At 30.9% G+C, this 21,575-nt stretch overlaps 2 protein-coding genes across 3 annotated transcripts; one reads left to right on the top strand and one right to left on the bottom strand.

Annotated features, from left to right (window-relative positions):
• Positions 1-2,988: 2,988 nt before the first annotated feature.
• On the bottom strand, positions 2,989-6,846 carry LOC102607812 (probable serine/threonine-protein kinase WNK9). Of its 2 annotated transcripts, XM_006471668.4 has the most exons (8): positions 6,700-6,846; positions 6,196-6,360; positions 6,058-6,095; positions 5,630-5,857; positions 5,271-5,491; positions 4,919-5,076; positions 4,391-4,829; positions 2,989-4,279 (listed from the first exon to the last, which is right to left on the bottom strand). In XM_006471668.4, the coding sequence occupies exons 2-8, from the start codon at positions 6,268-6,270 to the stop codon at positions 3,201-3,203; spliced, it is 2,238 nt and encodes a 745-aa protein (XP_006471731.2). In that variant the 5' UTR covers positions 6,271-6,360; positions 6,700-6,846; the 3' UTR covers positions 2,989-3,200. The 2 variants fall into 2 exon arrangements, with proteins under 2 accessions (XP_006471731.2, XP_052297350.1); XM_052441390.1 differs by lacking the exon at positions 6,700-6,846 and having other exon boundaries at positions 6,196-6,693.
• Positions 6,847-17,504: 10,658 nt separating this feature from the next.
• On the top strand, positions 17,505-18,524 carry LOC102607516 (hypothetical protein). Its single transcript, XM_052442004.1, has one exon. It carries the CDS (start codon positions 17,731-17,733, stop codon positions 18,121-18,123), a length of 393 nt encoding a protein of 130 aa, XP_052297964.1. The 5' UTR covers positions 17,505-17,730; the 3' UTR covers positions 18,124-18,524.
• Positions 18,525-21,575: the final 3,051 nt, after the last annotated feature.

Genomic DNA, 21,575 nt, shown 5'->3' with positions numbered 1-21,575 from the left:
CACTTGTTTAAAATTGGCTCTGATGGAGGCATGGTAATTTATTTTGTTTTCTTTTTATTTAATATATTTTCTTATGGAGATATATTGTCATCTGAATCTTGAGCCACTCTTTTTCCCATTCACGCATCATAGCATTGGTTCAGCAGAAGTTACTAGACACTATTGTCTCTTAAATATTTTCTTTATCTGACGATAATCTTGTCGGTAGAGAGTACAAAAGAGGTATAATTCATGTATTTAATTATTGAAAAATTATCATTCGTATATTATAAATTTGTACTTTTATCAAAAATACTACAACACTTTAAGGGTGTATTAATCGTCCACCTTAAATTGACAAAAGTTATCTATCGTCCACTAAACCGTTAGTTGTCGTTTGAAAGTTAACGGAATAGTAACGAATCGATGATTTTACCCTTAAAAATTATCACTTGTATACTCTTAAAATCTCTTGTTGTAACTTATATATCCTTAAATTATCACTTGTATCATATGAAAAGATTATATTACTCCTCTGACGTCATCATATTTAAATGACAACTAACGATTTGGTGGACGGCATATATATTTTGTCAACTTATGGTAGATAACTGATACACCCTGAAAGTATTATAATAAATTTGATAACGGAATAAACTAAGGGTATACAATTGATAATTTTTCTTAATTATTTTAAAAAAATTATATTAAATTTAATTATACATACCATACATTTAATAATTTGCTACATCACCGTTGACGTACCATTGACTTTCTCTTCTCTTCTAACAAGTGTTGTCGTGATGACCCCTAATAGTGGAATTAAGCCAAACTAACGTGGCCAGGAACTTGGTTGATGGTCACAAGAAGTTTTGTGCACTTTGTTTTTATTTAATCCTGTTCTTTCCTCCTGGCCTTGAAGCCAGAGATGTGGACACTGATGGTGAAGGATTCTAGTTGTTTCTGATACTTTTCACATTGCAATGGCAATCAGTTCTTGATTATTTGGTTAGGTGCACCAAACTTGGGCTGTATAGCAAACTTTTTAAGGCTTTCCTCAAGTTCAAATTGAGAAATTTATGGGTTTGGTCCAAGAACAAGACCATTCACTTGTATCAATCAAAATTAGGTTGTTTCTCTTGAAATTTTTTTATTGCAACGTCTACTAAATTTTGGAGATTTTGGGGGTTGGAGAAATGAAATTCAATTGAGAATATTTTTATTGCATCCAACCGTGAGGTCTAGTCAAGGCAATCTTTTTCAGAAAGTAGTTAACGAATATGACATTACCCAGGTGTAAAAATCACTTCAAAAGACAAAAAAAAATTAAAAATAAAAAAGCAACTTCTTTATGACTCAAGTCTTTCCACTTTCCATATATGCTTCTGTGGATGTTTATTCACATATCACAATCTTAATTAAAAGGAAAGGGGAAACTTTCTTTCTTTCATTGTCATGATCACACTATCAATACGAGAAAGCAAAAACATGAAAAAAGTTCTCAATCATTCAAAAGGTAATAAACCCAAAAGCACCCATAGCCTCACAAACTATCTGTAAAATAGATACTATCCCTATTCCACGTATATATATACACACAAAGCTAGTCACTAACATAATGATAATGTTTGTTACTTCTGATGAACAAATTGGAATGATCATGCAAGGCAAGCCATGCATTTAATCTTATTTCCGGTAGCATCCATGTGTTGGGATAGAATAAATTTAGTTCTTCTTTTGTGGGCATCGACTAGTTTAGCTTGAAACATCTTTAATATCTACCGAGACTTTGTCTAAATCTTGCCTGAATTAATTTTATTTTTATAGTCTGAATATCAGAGCCTATTTTGGACGATGATGAATAAAATTTACTCAAATATTAAGGAAGGTTCCCGCGAATATTCAAGCTCTAGATCTCAAACCATGGAGCATGTGTCTAGTCATTAGTCTTGCTTCCCACCAGCACTTGGTTGAAAGTTCGAAGTTAAGTTCATATGAACTTGGCTTCGATCATGATCCCATATTTTATTAGTGAACATTTTACCTGATCTTTTTCTTGAGAAGGCGACAAAATCCTTGGTAAAGCTAAAGAATCAGTCATCTCTATTACTGACATTGACGATTTATCTTCTTTTTTTTTTTCCAGTATTGGAGAAGGCAACAAATCTTTGGTAAAGTAGAATTTAGAAAATATCAATCATGCCCACTTGGCTCATAAAATAATTTAGAATAAACTTTTCTAGATGATTAATGGACAATTCCGAGTGAAAGACTAATCGCATTTCTTAATTAACAATATAAAACTTGATGTGATTTGAATTGACTGTGAAAAGTTGGAATCCAAGTGCGGAAAAGAGTACAATATATGTACAAAAAATCTAGTATGCATGAGGTGACTACCCTGCATTTTCTGAATTTTAATTATTTATTTGCCTTAAAAGTCAAAAGCCGACTGATCGATGATGTGTTTATGTAGTCCACATTTTGGACCATTTTCCATTAAAGAAACCGATCTTGATCATGTGGGTAAATCCAGACCCAGTTGATTAGCATACGTGGATGGGAATATGATGTTTTTGGTGGGGTCATAAATTTACTTTCATTTTGAAATATCCTCAATAATTTGACAGAAAATTCGAGGGGTCTGGAATATAAATATAGCTTAGCAGGATTTTCTTAGGGAAATTTCTCATTGGCCAGCTAGAACTGACACACCATGTCACCAATAATTCACCTCTTCAGCAAATCAGCCATCTAACTTAATGATAAGATTCATAACTCTCCCTTCTCTCCCTCAATAATGGCTTCATGAATCATGGGCATGGACATAAGTATATGACTTCATATAAAGCAAGCAATAACACATGGATACCCCACAAGCCTCAACTGGTAGCATTTCCGCTTATTAAGGCCATGGTTACTGGAGCAAGAGCGATGCAGCTGCTCTAATAACTCTTTTCTAAATTGACGTGACAATGTAAATAATATGGGCAATGAGAGCAGTCAAGCTGCCAAAACTGCACCACCACGTGGAGAACTAACATTGCTTTTTGAATTTCAGTAATATGCATGCATGTTTTGAGAAGAATAAGCTAGCTAACAGCAGTGAAGAACATTCAGGTGTGCACTGAATATAACCTGCCCAAAAAGGATGGATTGATAATTACACAGACTCTATTAGGTTTATGAACGTTTCAAAAGAATCAGGGAGCGCGAATGGCTTATAAATCAATAGCATCAACAGGGAGGGATGTTGTCCTGTGAAGAGAGGGAGGAAGCAATGATCCGGAGGGAAAACAAGTGGCTGTGACTGTATCCTCTGTTCTAAGAGATTCCTTTATCGCCCCACAATATCGGGCCATTGGGGGATCCAAACTGGGGCAGCTCTTATTGATACGATCAGAGCAGTTTGAACTAAAATGCTTCTTGTCCATGGGTAAGTTCAAGTGAAATCCATTTCTGTCTCTTTGAGTGGGGCTTGATATGGGATATGACAAACGGCCATTAGTTGTATTGTTTTCTTTGTTGCTGTAACTTGAAGTATTTGATGCCACGCCTAATTGTTGTTCTCTAAGTTCACTTAGTTCCATCATGTACTTTGCCTTGAGCCATCTCAGTTCTTGCTGGATTTCTTTCTCATGATTGTCCGACTGGTCACAATCCACTGAAGGAATCTCAGAATAAGAATGAGAATTCACTAAGTGTCTGGTTGAATTTCTGGCATTTAGAGCAGTTTCACTCTCCACCTTTGTTTCTTTATTATCCTCAGTTGCAAATGACTGATCCAATTTTTCATATTCTTCATCAGAATGGCTGTGTCCAGAGTCCACTGAACTAAGCTCTCGGCTTTCAAGTTGACCCCAAATTTCCTGGTAATGTAAGCAGTCTGATTGGCTTGATTCATTTGGTGCACCGTCAGTCACATGATGCTCAGATTCATCAACATCAAATGTAATCTCTCCAAACCGGCCATGCATTGAAGCACATCCATTTCTACAGCATTGAAGGAGTTGCAGATTGGTGCCATAAGGATTTGAAAAATATTCCATGAGGGAACCAGTGGAGGTACGGTTGGAAGCACAATTGCTACAGAAGCCTTGATTTGCAAATCGAGGAGTTTCCTCTATTCCTGGCCCTGGCCTCCATTCAGGTACTAGTGAAGCAATCTCCCCATCAATCATGTCTGCTATTTTAGTCACATCCTGGTCAGTAATATCGAGCTCTGCAACCATTTCGGTTGCCACGCTCAACGCTGTATCAGTTTCAACATCAAATGGGAAATATATGTTTCGGATTCGACCTGAAAAGAAATTTTTTAAAAAAACTTGTGCATTGAATTCCCCTACAAAGGAAAACCTCTTAATCCAATGGAATTTCACAGAAAGGAGAGAGAAAGAAAATCCTGTCTAACCTTCTTTGTCAGCAATTCTGAGTCTTAAAAAGATTCCGCCATCATCTCTCCTCTTCCCTTTGATACTGATGTCAACATCTGAAGAATGATCATCATCATGATACCCAAAAAGTTCAATCCCATTTGATTCAACCTCAACAGGAGAATACCCCCATTCATGTGGTGTGTCATAGCCATACCCATTAGCACAGCCATTACTAAAGGAATTGTCAATGTGATGAAAATCAATATAAGGTTGCCTTATGAGAGGATCCATATCATCAAGTTCTCTACTGTAGTCAAGTGATCTCAAATTGGACTCGCAATCATCAATTTGGAGAAAAGGGTCATTCAACAACTCCCTAGCAGAAAGCCTAAGAGACACAGTTGCAAGACATTTCTCAACAAATCGTCGAACTTCAGGATCCTTCACTTTGTACAAAGAATCTGGTTTTTTACCCTACATTAATAAAGCATGTTAATGGAATTCAGCCTGTTCATCTGAGGCATAGAGCATATCAGTTACAAAAGGGCTAAGAGTGCTCTTACAGACACAACTTTCTTGTAAATTTGAGCAGGATGAGTGCATTCGCTATATGGATATTCAAAAGTGACCATTTCCAAAATGCACATGCCAAATGAATATATGTCCACTAACTCATTATATGCCTCTTCATACACTTCGGGAGCCATGAACTCTGGTGTCCCTGTAGAAAGAATAGCACCGTGATATATACTTCAACCTACCTAAATTAATTCCCATATACCCAATCAAAATCCATAAAGATCAGAAATCTATGATTAACATTTACTTCATGTTAAGGAAAAATCAGCAAAAATATAATGTCCCTGCTCATTTCCAGTTAATTTGATTCCATTTTTCTGAGTCAGAGAGACATACCAACACAGTGAGCAGCATGAGATTTTCTGAGAATTGCTGCAAGCCCCAGATCGCCAATCTTCACTTCTCCTTGATTTCCATTAACAAAAATGTTGTCACACTTGAGATCTCTATGAATCACAGGAGGGTCATGGCTATGGAGGTAGAGAAGTCCTCTTAAAATCTGCCTACACCAAAGCTTCACTGCTCTAATGTTGACTCTCTTGTGCTTTAGCCTATACCTGCATAAAGCCATTCAGCAATCTGATCATCAGTAACCCAACACAAAATTAGCAAAAAATTTTCCTTTTGATAATGCAAAATTAGCATTTGAAGAAGACAAGAATCATGAAGTATTATACAAATCTGACAAATCTTACTGTCTCAAAGTCCCAGAAGTGAACATTTCAGTTACAAAGTTGATGTTCCTATTAGCAGTATCAACCCAAGAAGTGTAGAATTTCATAATGTTCTTGTGCTTCAGTGTCTTAAGGAGATGAATTTCACAGTAGAGTCTTTCAAGATCTTCAGGGCTTTGTAAGAAATCATAGAGCTTGACCTGGTTCCAAGCAACTTCAATCCCCTCATACTCATCAAATGCTCTATACCTGCTTTCACAAAAACACCAATCACAAATCTCACAAATCAATCAACAATCCCATTTGTTCAAAGCTCAAATTTTTCTCAAAAAAATCTGAAACGGGTATCCATCAAAACAATCAAAACAAGCTCAAGATGCAAAAATCCTGAAGAAATCTCAAATGGGTATACAAAAAACACAATAAAAGCTTAAAATTTTGAACCATACACAGTCTTTGAAGCTCCTTTGCCAAGAATCTCATTATACTGCAACAACCAAAACACAATAAAGAAATAAATAAACCCAAAAAAGAAAATGAAACATTAATCTCAAAGATATGTAGAGGGAAAGGCAAATTGTAAGTACTCTTCCATATCTTCCAGTTGGATCAACTTCAACAAATTCAGAGCAATCAGGCTCAAGATGTGTGAGACCATTCATTCTTTCAACAAAAAGCTCTTAATTGGTAACAAAAGATTTCCTTTTGTGTGGCCTATCCTTTAATCATTTTATGTCTTCCTGGTTTGAGTTCTGACACAAGAGTGTGCGAGAGAGAGAATAAAGATGATGAGGAAGATGAATATTTATCATAAATAAAAAAGGAAAAATTGTAAGAGAAACAAAAAATGAAATGAGAAATGGGAAATAATGAAGATGAACTGTTGTTATATTATTGATTATTTATTGAATGGTAACATGAATGATGGAGAGAGAGAGGGAGAGAGAGTTAAGTTAAAAAGACAAAAAGTTTTATAATAGAGACGCTTTGTTTGTTGCCACAACCCAAATATTTTTGAAGAGAGGAAAAAAATATTTTAAAAAAAGCATTACAGAACAAAACTATTGAAACCAAAACAACTCAAATCTCACCAAAAGAACATGACTGACAGAGAGAGTTTGAAAGAGAGAGAGAGAGAGAGTTATTGGGGTGCTTTCTCTCTCCCCTTTCCCTCCGTTCTCTCACTCTAGCCTCAAAATTGCAAAGTTATTGAAGTAAAAGACTAAAGAGAGAGGCCTGCAAATTTGTGAATATTTGATTTTTTTTTTTTTTGTAAAACTGGGGTCAAACATGGACCCCACTTCAGTTTCATGCTCAACTCTTGACAACTTTATTACATAAACAAGTTTTAATAATTTTTCTGTCTTTTTACTTTTCACTTACATTTTCGGCTTTCACTACCGTGTCAGTGGGATCATACTGGTAACGTACCCCCCCACGTATGGGTCGATCAAGATTTTATTAACTTTTTAATTCTTTATACTTTATAGCGTTGGTAAGAATAATCTAAGCAAACCCTTCATTTTCTTCGTGTCTTTGTAGAAAAATAACAATGATAACCAAAGAAGATGCATGTCTAATTTGAAAAATGATAAATATCCTAGCAGCGACACAACATCAACGAAAGTAATTATAAAATTTTATAAAAAAAATGTGATAATTTTTTACTTAATACTATAATTTTTTACTTAATACTATTACACCGCATAATTTTATAATTATTTTATCGTCATATTGTCAAATTTTTCACTTTAAAATTTGGTACGTACCTATTCTTTACAAAATAAGTTCATTCAGCCAACACTGCAATCCATTAATTGATTGGTAGAAAAACAGTACGATGAATTTAGACACCCCATTATAGCAGACAATCGATCAGACGATTAAATTTTTATTAAGGATTAAGTGAATATTATACACTTACCTCTAGTTTAATGTTGATTTTTTTTTTTTTTTTTACATTTTTGTCTTCTCACATTGGAATTTTTTATAATGAAAATTTAGTGTAATTCATTTAAGATTGGTGTGAAGTGATCAATTCAAAAAAAAAAATTATCCATTAAATCGAGTGTCATTTCCTTAAAGACGAGTTATTGAGAGTTAAATTGAATACAATGTCTAATCACAATTGAGATATATGATTACTATAGGAAAAATAAGTGATAGACTTTTAAATTTCATACTAAAATTTTTTTCTCAAATGCAATCGCATTTATCAAGTTGGTAGGTGATATGTTGTAAGAAATTCCCTTGATAACACGTCATTTAAAGTAGAATTTTAAACGTCTAGCAAATAATACTAACTCAACCTAAACATGTGGCTCATGACAAATTTAGATGTTTTGAATTACAACTTTATTTGTGAAAATCGAAACATACTTTATTTGCATAATCTTAATTGAAGACAATGAAATGATAACTATAAATCAAAGAAAGATTATTCAATAAGAAGTTTCTTAGAGGTAAGTTTTTCTTTGTAATTTGTTTACTTCATGATTACGAAATTGTTATTACCAACTTCATAGAATGTGAGGGCTAAGGATATGTTTGGTATGAATTTTTTAAATACAGTTTATTTTAAGTAAAATTTTTATTAATAGAGCTTTTACAAACAAAAAAAAGAGTTAGTTGTTTGGTTCTCAACGAGGACTTTTATTAAGAATTATAAATTATTTTAATAGACAAGTTTTTAAAATAATATTATAAAAAGAATAAAATAAGATTGTGAAATAAATAATTGACATTTTAGACAATTTAACTTTTTGAAAAATCTCTCCAATCTCCACTTCTATAAATATAAAATTTGAGTTAGTAAAGTCAAAATAACTTATGTAATCCCCAAAACTATACTCAAAATACAACCAAATAACAACAATTTTTTTTTAAAAATTTGGGATTAAATAAATTCTTATGACTATTTAATAAGTCAAATCAACACAACACATTAAAATTGGTAGGAGCCTATAAATTACATAAATCCCTTATTTTTATTTTTATGAAAGATCAAGGATATGCATTTAATTACTATGTTTAAAAATGTTTTTTTGCACCACCAAAAATACATTTGGGGAGTTAAATATATAAACTAAGATTAATTATTTAGAAATAATTGTCATCATGCCGTTCTACTGAGTACTGATAATACATTTTGCCAGACGATTAAGATGATGAAAGGGCCCTTATTGCAGGAATCTTGGAAAGCTTATTCAAATTTCAACCAATGCATTAATATTAGATGCCAAAATCTGAAGGCTTTTGAAGAGATTCTTTTTGTTTTTTTTTCTTTATTTTCAGTCAATGCATTATATTAATACTGTGAGATTTTTTCCCCCCAAAATAAAGTAAAGATGCAGGCAAAGACTCATTCTGCTTTATTTAGTTTTATTTTGACAATTCAAAGCAAGCAGGCGAGGCCTCATATAAAATTGAAACCTGCGGGCTTGCAATTTGAGAAAATCACAAAGCAAGACTCTAATCAGAATAATTTGAATATGGATTATTGAAGGCTAAGGATTAATGAAGCTTCCTGAATTTATTTTCAAAGAAATAAAATTAAAATAATCATTTATAAAGGAGGACGATTTGGCCTTTTACTCTATATTAGATTGTGCAATTAATCCTTTTGGTTAAGAGTTTCATTCTATTGATTTTGTTTAATTAATAGCGTGTTGGAGAGTTTATCTTATTAGAAAAATAACGGATTATTTGTAATCCATACAATTCAGATGAACTATTACACATTAAAAAATGTATGTGCGAAAAATTTTGGTGGGTAATTTTTTTTTTTTTTACCAATTTGAAATTGATTCTCCTATTTTACAAATAATTTAACATATTTTGATCTTTATTTATATTATTGTTAAATGTTACTTTTTGGAGACATGAATGTTTTCTTTTTTTCATCGAAAAATAGTTTTTCAATCTTTAAAATATAACATTCAACACTAACATAAGTAAGGATAAAGATATCTCACGTTATTTTTAACCTTAGAGGCTAAAAGAGAATCAAGGGGTGAGCATGGTTCGGTTTTTAGATTGGACCAAATTGAATTGCTTTGATTCACATCAATTTTTTTTAAGGAAAAAAAAAACCTAAAAATGGAATCAATTGGTTCAGCATTTTGGTTTTTTATTTTGGTTTATTGACTTTTTAACCTACCAACGAAAACACGACATATGTTGAACCTGTAGAATTACAAAAAAAAAGTCAAATTTTTTGTTTCTAAGATTAAGAACCAAAAATCGAACTGATTTTCTTTAGTTATAATGAAGGAATAAACCAATCAGAACTAAAAAAATTAAATTGAAACGATTATTTTTTCGGTCTCGGCTTAGATCTATCCACCCCGAGGAATTAACTCAAATTTACCACTTAACCAAATCCAACCCTTTCATTATATTTACTGTGTCTATTATCTAATTCATTTGCTTATAACATTTATTCATAAATTTTCACAGGGATGACAATTTCTAAAGAGAAATCGTGATCATTCACTAATTACTGAAATAAGTTAGTCGAATAGTTAGAAATTTTATTAATGATAACTGATAAAGAAACTTTGATTAAAGAATACGAATAAATGTGTGGTTCAGAGAAATGTAAATGTACTAAGGTGATGTTTGGTTGAGAGGAGAGAATAGAGAAGAGTAAAATAATTCAAATTCTACTTTTATTTCTATTGTTTGGTTGCACAAAATATATAAAAAATTAATTTACATTAGAATTTATAATATAAAATTTGAATTACACACCAAAACGTGAAGAATTTAAATTCCTCTTATGTTAAAAACCCAAGCTTCCAAAATTGCCCTTCAACATTTTAACTTGTTTAATGTTATTAATTATTATTATTTATAGTTTTATTTTATCAATTTAATATTATAAATAATTTTATATTAATCAAATTTAATGAATGATTTAAAAAAATTTAATAAAATAAATAAACTTATTTATTTATTTAATATGAAAATATATAAATATAAATTAACTATCCCGGATTTTTGCCGGAATGTCGCCGGAAGCTGCCGAAATTTTGCCAGAAAGTCACTGGCTGGTGTTGACCGTCGTTGACTTTTGTTGACCTGTGTTGACTTAGGTTGACTGGCTTTTATTTATATTAAATTATATTAAATAGTTTAGTATATTAAAATATTTTATATTAAATTAAAATAAATATAAATCATGAATTGTTTTAGAACTTTTTGAAATTAAAAAAGTTTGGTATTAATATTAAGTTATATTTTATTACTAATAAGATAATTTGGTATTTAAGGCAAATGATAAATTTGTCCAAAGAAAAAAATTATAATTCTTTTCTCTATCAAATTTTATATCAAACCAAATAATGAAATTTAATTTCACTATTCTATTACACTCCTCTCTTCTTCTTTCCCCTCCATTTCACTCTTTTTCTCTCCTCCCCTTTCTTAAAACCAAACACCGCCTAAGAAATCAGGTGCTGTCGATCGTACACTTAAATGACCTAATTACACAATTATAGAAATTGTATATGTTCTCTCTTTTATCGACTTAATTAATTCTTTGTTACCTCAAAATTAAACCAATCATCTTTTTCGATATCTTTTTGTCTTTTGAAACATCCCTTTCTCATCAAGGGATATTGTTTCTACTTAATTCGTGAAAAAAAATATACGTTAGGTAGAACAGCTTATTACACACTTATTAATGAAACCACACCACATGTTTTAATTATCACCTGTTTAGTCCACGCTTATTTCGTGAATGCATGAGTTATTTTTATAAAAAAAAAAAAAAAATTGTTACCAATAACTGAAAATACCTTAACCGCATTATTTGACCTAAGACTTTCCATGGTATGGTTGTTGGTTGATTTGATAAAACCTCACAGTAATAATGTCCATGAGATGCAACTATTGTAATAAATAAAATACAACGGCATCGCATTGGGAATTAATTACGGTTATCATATAGTAAGTCTCTCTCAGAACAGACCTAATTTGAGTAAATTAAAAATTGTATATGAATCATTGTAACTTTTAGGATTATTATATGCATAGAAGTTGGGTTGATACATAAAAAAAGTGGTTGTTTTTAAACTTATCTTAAATCATTTTAAAGAATTAAAAACGAATTTAAAGTCGAAAGGGGGAAAAATCTAAAAGGAGTTTCTTGTTTAACTTTGATCAAATTCAGAATAGATAAGGGTAAGTTTTTTAATCACACACGGTGGACCATAGACAAGACGAGCATCATGGGTGACATGTGAGCGCACGTGCTTTGTTAGGAGAAGAGTTCTTGATTTGCATGCTCCATGCAACTTTGATAATTGTCAAAAGAATTAGTTTCAGATAAAAATAAAAAATAAAAAATTGGCAACATTACCAATTACTTGTAATTGATACCGAATTATATATATAATATGCCCGAAATTTTCCCCAAAAAATCAAATCGACGTAAACTTTTGACGTTGTTTAATTTGGTAGCATTTCAACGATGTTTTGCAATTAATCACACGTGTATAAAGAATATTAAAAAGCTTCTTTTTTTTTTTTAAAGTAAGATCTGCTTGAAATTCTTACACGAAGAAATTACGTGCAAAAGACTAAAAAAGAAAAAGAAAAAAAAAGAGAATATGTGCTGTTGAAAGTTGAAATTTTGCACATTCCGTACAAAAGATTTAATCAAAGTCATGAGTTCATCTTACTTTGGTATCAAAGTAGAGTAAAGACGTGATTGAGGAGGATGAAAAATAAGTAAGTGGAAAGCAAATAAAGCGATCAAGGGGGGTCATGGGTGTGTTGAAAAGTTACTTGATGAAATAGTTGATTATTAATTATTAATTATTAATTTTGGATCTTACCCTGGCTAATAATATTCAATAAACACCCTCTCATCACATTTGAGCTTTGAAGGATCTTTTAACAAATATATACTTTTATTTATGTATAATCAAAATTTACTCAATTTTTATATTCTCATGTATTAACCACCAATATATAAATTTACTAGCTTAAATAAAGTATTAGATCATGAGAGAATCTTGATTTCCAAAAAAAAAAAAGTAATAAATGCTACTACATTGTTTTTCTTACTTTTATAAATAATATTTTTAAAACATAAAATGAAGATCTTACAAGTGGCTTTTAAGAAATGTTATTATTTTTGTCATGGGATTGGTTTTCCATTCATAATTAAAAAAGTTCAATATAATATGTATTCACTTCTTTAATTATTTTGTCAAAATAATTTATCACTACATATAGTTCTTCTTTTTTCTAGATGTTCAAAGTTTATAAAATACATCGTTGAACAATACCACCAGTGGCGAAGCTAAGAGTGGGCTAACCCGGGCTGCAGCCCGGGTTAGCTTTTTGGAAAAAAAAAATTAATTAATTATAATTTATGAATTTGTCTTCATTAATACTTATTAAAAAATAAAAAAAATGTAATAGCCCACCCCAAAATATGGTGCTAGCTTCGCCACTGAATACCACATTACTTTTGTCAAGCGAATAATCTTATATCAGATAAAAATAATATACGATGAGTTAGATTAATGAGCTTCGCAATTTTGCAACAAATTAAAGAAGTCACAATTACATTTTTCGAATATATCTTTGTAAAGTACGAAGATCTGTATGGGAGATATTTTGTTAACATTTATAGTAAGTACGGATAATTAAAATGGAAAAATGTAAGATTTTCCAAGCATTAATAGATATAATATCTAGTTTAAATGTCCCTAAAAGGCTAACAAAATGAAACAAAATAGCCAGCTGGCCATGTGTCGAGAGTGGAGGTTAGGCTTGCACTCGTAACAATTTAATTTGCATGGTTTTGGGGAAAAAAAAAAAAAAAATCTCCATGCACAAGATATCTCTCTGACTGGACTTATTCATTCACGGCCGAAAGCACTTCCCTAGACAGCAATTTATGGTAAGGATTTGTTTGTTTGGTGGGGTATCCTCTCTAATCAATTAAGGCGTTGCAGCTAGCTTTAGCTTTCTCAGCTGATTAAGCTTCTGTACAGAACGTTGAGTCTTAATAAATTGATAACGATGTGTCGTATGCACCCGTCGCCCCTAACATGGCAGAGGCTTATCCGTGGAGCTCAAGGTCTCGTTTGGGGGCCCTTTGAAATAAATTAATAATCTAGCTTAGCTTTTTCTTTAAGCACTTTTTTGAAAGTCCGTTTTCTGTAGCAATTAATGGATTTTGATTTGATTTGATGTGTATATCGTGAATCGTGATAAATGAATTCTAAGTCGTCCAACAATTCTTCGTAGGAAATGCCCTCCGTGCTTCCTTATCTGAATATCGTGATTCATGATGAATTAATGAAACATAAATCATGGTTCAATTCAGCCCTCTCGCCTCTTGGTGATTTAATAACCAACATTTAAAATGGAAAAAAAAAAGAAGAATTGAGTAAAATTCTTGAAAACAAAAATTCATTTAGTCAAAACGCAAACTAATTTCGATAATTTTTTTCTGTTCTGTTCTGTTTTAGATTAGGTTTTCTATTCTAGCTGGGGTAAATTTGTTCAATAAATCATATAAAATTACTAAAGTTTCTTATCTTGGTTTTGTTAAATAGTACATGACTTTTTAGCTTTCTTCAATGATGAATTAGAGGGTTATTCATAATGATTATACATGATGATGTGTTGGAATATAATTCCTTGTTTGACTAGCTGCCATTCGATTCCGTGAATGCCGTACGCAGGAGTCAATAATATACAAAAGCATGATCCCAAATCGAAGGACATCGCCAAACAAGTTCTTAGGATACTCCAAACTACTACAGTTAATTAAACTTTGCTTTGGGGTTAAATAAATTTATGTAAAAACAAAAGACTAATTATATTTTAATACTATTTTAAAAAATGTTAATCAGAACTTACTTATTTTTTTAATATTGGAGACTGCTTCATGGGGTGCAATGATAGTGAAGATTAAATTAATTAATTTTAGATGAAGATTAAGCCAAAGCATCACACACGTGCGTGGATTAAAACGACACCGTTAGCTTCTAATGTAACTTGTTTTGTAATTAGTTTAATATTTTTAACCGGTAATTTAGCACTTAACATGATTGATGTAGTTTTTTAAACAATAAATAAATGAAAAGTAATTAATTCCTCCTACTAATATTATTATTTTTGTATTAGTTAGATTCTAATATTAAAGTACTAAACTCTCCTCGAACCCTAATACGAGTGAGTTCTAATTTCACACCTCTCATACCGTCTCAAAATCGTCTTATAAATTAAATTAATCTCATCCATGTTTGAATAATATATTTGTTTATATATTTAATTAAACTTGTAATTTATTTAAATAAGATTGTTTTCCTTTTTTTCAGATAGACTTTATCTTTATATATATATATATATATATACACACGCACACGCAATCTCAAATAAATTTTCATGCTTTCAATATTTATAAACACTTTTGTGTTGTTTTAAAATTTTCGGAGTCATGAATTTATATTCTTCAAAAACAATGTTAACGTGTTAAACAACAAGGTGATTTATTTCGTTTTGCCAGGCTAACACATTAGATCTTTCTATTACAATGTGATAATTATTTAAGTAAATAATAAAGCAGTTGCTTTCTTCTTTTACTCAATTACGGCCATTATTCTGACTAATTCAAAAGGCCAATGAAATCAACTAGTCGCAGTGGAGTAACGCGTTCAATGATTAACACATCAAACATTTGACTGGATTATATATATATATATATATATATATATATAAATTCATTCGTATAAATAGTATTAATTAAATCTCGGTTTCAACTTTCAACGATGGACTTGTGCCGTGGACTTGCCATTGCAATTGACACCGACGCTTTTCAATTTTATTTTATTTTATTTTATTTCCCTTCATTTCTAGCTATTAATAATTGCTCGTGCATTTTACTTGCATAAGAATATACGGTAATTAGGTCACAAGTCTTTATCAATTCTCTTTGATCTTTCCTATCAATCTTTTTCTTCAAACTAGGGTTTCTAGAGCAGTATATACACCCGATTAGCATGTTGATAATTATAAGAGCATTGATCATATTAGCATGTTGAATATTACAAATTTGATATCTGAAATTACAAGTTTCAAGTTTGTGAAAACGAACCTCATCTCAATATTTTTTTTAAAAATAGATTTAAAAACAAATCCACATGTAGATGATGGATGAAGATAATTTAAGCATGAGCATGTGTGGTGTTTGGAAGTTAGGATGCATTGATAATCAAAGGTGCACATGGAGTACGATTACAAACAACACAAGTGGGATCCAATGCTCTCTATCTAGCTATGTGATTGTTCACACTATTTGCTTAGGTTTAGTTCTCTTTCATCAATCCCCTACTTGCCTAACAGCACGTTTCTTTCTTCTTCTTCTTCTTCTCTCTCTCTCTCTTTTCTTTTTTTTTTTTTTTTTTGGTGCACAAATATTAGAAACTTAGATGGTCACGGCAAGATATTTGTATTTGTGTAATTGTTGTGATTCAATTTTAATTTTAAAAACACGTCGTTTGCGTAAGTGAGCACTGATGTTTTATTAATATTTTGTCATCGGATCATCTCGGGCCTTCGTGTATGTATCCATCTGCAACAGAAAAGCCCAATTCATATTGGGTTCAAAATGATAGATATTAATGGCCCATTAAATGCCTCTTTATCCATTCCAGTTCTTTTGATTTCCATGGGCTGTGTAAAAAGTGTTTAAAACAAATCAAAAGTGCGATATGAATTTTACAATTTTCAATAGCATTTTGGATTTTGATCCACAAAACATGCTGTTCACAGTCTTGTCGCATTGTATGGGAACAATCCAACCAGAGATCAAGGGCTTGATCCATCATAATAAGCGGGACGTTGAATCTTAATTCAATTAGATCGTGGGAGTGAGAGAACGTCTAATGGTTAAAACCCAATTACTATTAATTAATGTAGATTTAATCTGATTATTGATTTATTACTACTAGATCGATTACTAGTAGTATTCAATTAGATTACGGGAAAATTAAAACTCAATAGCAAATAAAATTATTATATCTTTTGTAGTTATTACTCAAACAAATCTCATTTGATTGAAAATCTAATTTTGAACCTTTTTTTTCATATATTATTAAAAACTAGCAGCATAAATAAAAATTTTAACTGTGGAAATTTTTTTAGCTGAAATTAAAAAATAGTTTCCTTTAAAAAAAATTATCCATTACAATGTCGAAGAAGACTCGAACAAAGTTATGATTCATTTAATCTTAATCACAAAATAACATAACACAGTTAACATTAAATTCAATCACTAACTATTTCAACTCGATCTCGATGTTGAGGATTTAATTCATCACAAAATAACATAACATAGTTAACATTAAATTCAATCACTAATTATTTCAACTCGATCTTGATGTTGAGGATTTAATTTTTATTTTTTGATGATGGGATTAATTACAAGAACGAATTTCCATCCTTGATAACACTTGAAAATGATGGGATTAATTACAAGAACGAATTTTCATCCTTGATAACACTTGAAGAGGCAGTTGGCGTAGTCGTCATTTTAAAACCTTCAATCTGAAATATTTTAGTTTCCCCTAACCTCCTAAATCATAACACTTACAAATAGTGATACCTAATTTTTTTCGGTAAGCTAATTTTCATTTGATCATACATGCAAATAACAATTATAGGCAACTATTTTGCCAATCTTTCCCCCTTTCCTTTTTTATACAAATAATTAATAAATAATAAGAAGCCAAAGGTCATGCAGAACACATCAGTGTTTTGTATCGACTGGGTCGTTCGTAAAAAGTGTGACTTGAAGAAAGTGATTCATGCAACTACGCAGGAAGAACTTATTCGTGTACAAATGCTAAAATCATGGCCACACCATCGAAAAGCTATGACAAACGTTTCCAACAGCATAAATTTTTAGACGCTTTCGGCTCCACCAATTTTCAAATTAACCACAAACAGTAGAAGGAACCCTCTAAATTAAATCCCCATCAATGCTTAGTAGTCAACTATTTTTGGGGCTAATGCCTCTATATATATAAAATAATTTTTTTACGAAAATTTTCAACCAAGTCAATTGTCTACAGAAGAATAGGGAGAAAAAAAGGATGAGTATCGCTGTTCTTAATGGCTCTACGGTGACGAAATTTGTCGATGATAAAGCCAAGTTCGAGAACTGCGTCGACGAATGCTTCGAAAAGCTTGATTTCGTTAAGAACGGAGGGCTTTCGCGTAGCACGTTGCGCGAGAGGTTTCACAGGTTCTTCGACATGGAAGACGAGGCTCAGCCTGTAGAAGAGATCGATCGTCTTTATAACAACATCTTCGAGAGGTTCGATGAGGATCGTAATGGGAATATCGACCGCAGCGAGTTCAGGTCTCTGATGGAGGAGATCATGCTCGCCATGGCGCGAGGCATCGGTGATTCTCTTGTTCTGGTCGCTTTGGATCAAGATAGCTTGCTTAACAAGGCTGTTCAACACGAATCTGCCACAAAGTAAATCAAAATTCCCCCCCCCCCTCCCCCCCCCCCCCCCTTTTTTTTAATTTAGTCTTTATAGTAGTAAATAAAAATATTTTTGGGGTTCAGGTTTCAAATATCAAAAAGGATAGTTTTTAAATTATCAATTTGTTGTTTTAAATTTTTGTTCCTGCCCAAAAAAAAAAAATTGAGATGAATTTTCTTTTCCTGTTATTATATATTTGAAGATAGGGTCCATTTATGGTACTACAGTGGTACCATATCACATATAAATACAATCATTAGATCCAATTATGGGATCACTTTAGCCTGGATCCAGCTGTGGTATGGTACTACTGTAGTACTATAGTTTTGTCCTAAAAGATATGTATAATTTTATAATTTTGTATCGATTTGAGGAATTTGATTGACGATTTTTCATATTTTTGGGTATGTGCATGAATCGTGTTTGATCCCAAAGTTAAATTGATCTTGAAAATCGAAGCTTTGGTCTTTAGCTAAGAAACCGGGATTTGTCAAAGGTGTGTTTAAAAATTGAGCAACATAAAGCAACATCAAATGAGGGAAATTACACCAACAAAATCATTGCCAATATCCAATAATATTTTTCGAATGATGCAAAAATGTCAGCCACAAAGAAATGCCCCTTAATTTTTTTTTTAAAATAATTGATAAGCATGAGACAAAAACAAATCCACTCTAGGAGAGTGATTAGAATTGATACGAGACAAAAACAAATCTGCTCTGAGTGAGTGAATCCATTAGGCTTGCGGACGAATCCATTAGTCACGACTCACGATGTGAAATTAGTTTTACTTGATCTTTTTATTCTCTTGCAACGGATTTCAATTAGTTATAGTTTTTCACGTTACGTTGGGCTTCATAAAAGGGGAAGCCCTAATCTCTTCGATGCACTAACTTTTTTAAAAGTTTTTTGTTTGTGGTAAAGAGTTTTGGTATCATATTATATCAATAAAATTTGATCATATAATTTGTTCCGCTGGATTAGTTTATCACTTGATTAAGAGCACAACCTGATTGTTTGGATTCTTGTAGAGAAATAAAATTAAAAAAAAAAAAAGAATTTATTGAAAATATCAAAATCTCTTTTGAGATTATAGCCCTATTCGGTTCCAAATATAAATAAGTTCAAATTATAATAAAAATGAAATAACTGACTCAAAATAAAGAAAATTTAAAGACTATATATTATTCTATATTTTTGTACATAATCATAAACTTAAAAAGTAAAGTAATCAGTTAATAAAAATTAGCAAAAAATTAAAACCGCCAAGGCCGGGCAATTGTTCTCTCCTCAAGATTTATATATAGTATCTAAATGATGAAATTCTATTAATGACACATCGGGTAAGATAGCAAGTATAGGATTACTTAAAAATAAATCTGATAACTTATCTTCAGAGTTTTATTCTAGGTTGTTAAGTCCTTAAAAGGATATTTGTCTGAATTCTTGCCCACATAGAAATAAACAATCTAGTAGAAAAAAAAAGAGGATTTTTATTGAAAATTAGATATCAAAATATTAAGAGATAATAAATTAACAATCCCTTTCTAATCCAGATCTAAACCCAAATAAGTAGAAATTTAAAATTGTAATAAAATTAAAATAACTAATTATCTCAAGTCGGTTTTACATATTCAACAAAAATAATTAATGACATGTTGTTTATGTCAACAATTTAAAGATGACATGACTTTCAATAATAATATTAATCAACGACATGTCATCTCTATAAAAATAATGGATGACAAGTCCTACAGAGGATATACTCGCGCATACTTTGCCGGACATTTCGTTTACCATCTAATGCCAATACGACATATCGTACTAAGAATACATAGCTAGAAGACGTGTCCTTCAAATACCTAATTTCATCAAAATTTTATGAATTAGATACTATTGTATAAGATAAAAGAAAACTCTACCCTACTACCTTTTTTAGACTCTAATATCTTTGTTACGTAACAAACACTAAGGAAAATGGGAATTGAAAAGTTAAAAACTAATTCATTGTGAATCCACCATACCTTTTATTCTTTTTTCACTAAGTATCTTGAATGGAACATAATAACCTGTCAATGAATGTACAATTCAAACCAGTGACACATTTTCTATATATCTACAACAAGAAGACTCTTCCTTAAATATTTAAAAATTATTTTCCTCATCATATTTCATCGGGAAAAAACCATTCACATCCCTAGGGTTTCATGTAATAATCAATTTTATCCTTACTTTTTAAACAATAACCCAAAACATCATTTCGTTAACTTATCGTTAATTGAATGTCGTTTGTTACTAATTCATTAAGGGTAAAAAATGATTTTCCATCAAAGAGAAAATTAGAAAAAGAAATAAAAGTTGACATATAACTAAAAATTATTTTATCTAATCCCACTAAATAGGAAATACCGAAAAATATGAAAAACTTCTATTTCAAGCAATTCTTTTTTCACTTTTTTTCTATTTTGGTGGCATGAAAGCCCTATAAACCCTAGATCTAAGTGCTAAAAATATCACAATTTTCTTATTCATATAAATATATTCTCTAATTGCACTGTAAAATGGCTTGAATTGTGTTGAAGATAAAGAAGATATTCAGCATATGCAAGCACATAAAAATTGGTGGTATTTTTGAGTTTTTCTTTCAATGATTTAAAAATATTGTGTTAATTACAGTTTGTTTCTTATGGCAATTATTCAATGGCTATATCAAACTATATAATCGTTGATTTCATTTAAGAAAAAGTTAATGAATTTTGCATACTTTGTAGTATTATTTAATTGTGTAAAAAAATTATTTTAATATAGTTTGCATCACTTTAATGAAAAATCATATTTTACCCTCAATGAATTACTAGTTAACGGCTTTATACTAACGGTGAGTTAACGGAAGGATATTTTAGGCTATTATTTGAAAAATAGGGATGAAATGAGCTATAGCATTAAACCTTAAGGATGAAAATGACTTTTTCCCTATTTCATCATCTAATTTTATAAGGATGCATTGATTCCATCAGTTGCTTAAAATATCCAATAATTATTCTAAATTTAAGATTGACAACTTAATAAAACTATTTAGTTATTTGATTGAAACTAAATAGGAAAATAGGTTTTTCAGAAGTTAAAAAGACTTGAAAATTCGATGAATCATCTTATAAAAAATATTCAAACGACCTTCAAAAATCAAATGAACATTAATATCGCTATATACCAAGTAGCTTAAGAATTTCATGGAAATGTATGTAAGATTTAAACTCAAAAGAAAGAATGAATAAATAAATAAATAAATAAATATTACATCTATATATGAATAGAACATAAAAATTTCATGTACTCATAATTCCTAAAGTGATGAACACTTGTGAATTCATCGTTAGTTGCCTATACCATTTGTTTGATTAAACAAACAAGTAATGGCAGGTTTCACCATTGCTTAAATTTTCATC

The sequence above is a fragment of the Citrus sinensis genome, chromosome 5 (genome assembly GCF_022201045.2).
Source record: "Citrus sinensis cultivar Valencia sweet orange chromosome 5, DVS_A1.0, whole genome shotgun sequence".
Classification (NCBI taxonomy): Eukaryota; Viridiplantae; Streptophyta; class Magnoliopsida; order Sapindales; family Rutaceae; genus Citrus; species Citrus sinensis.
This window is presented reverse-complemented; position numbering and strand designations above follow the sequence as displayed.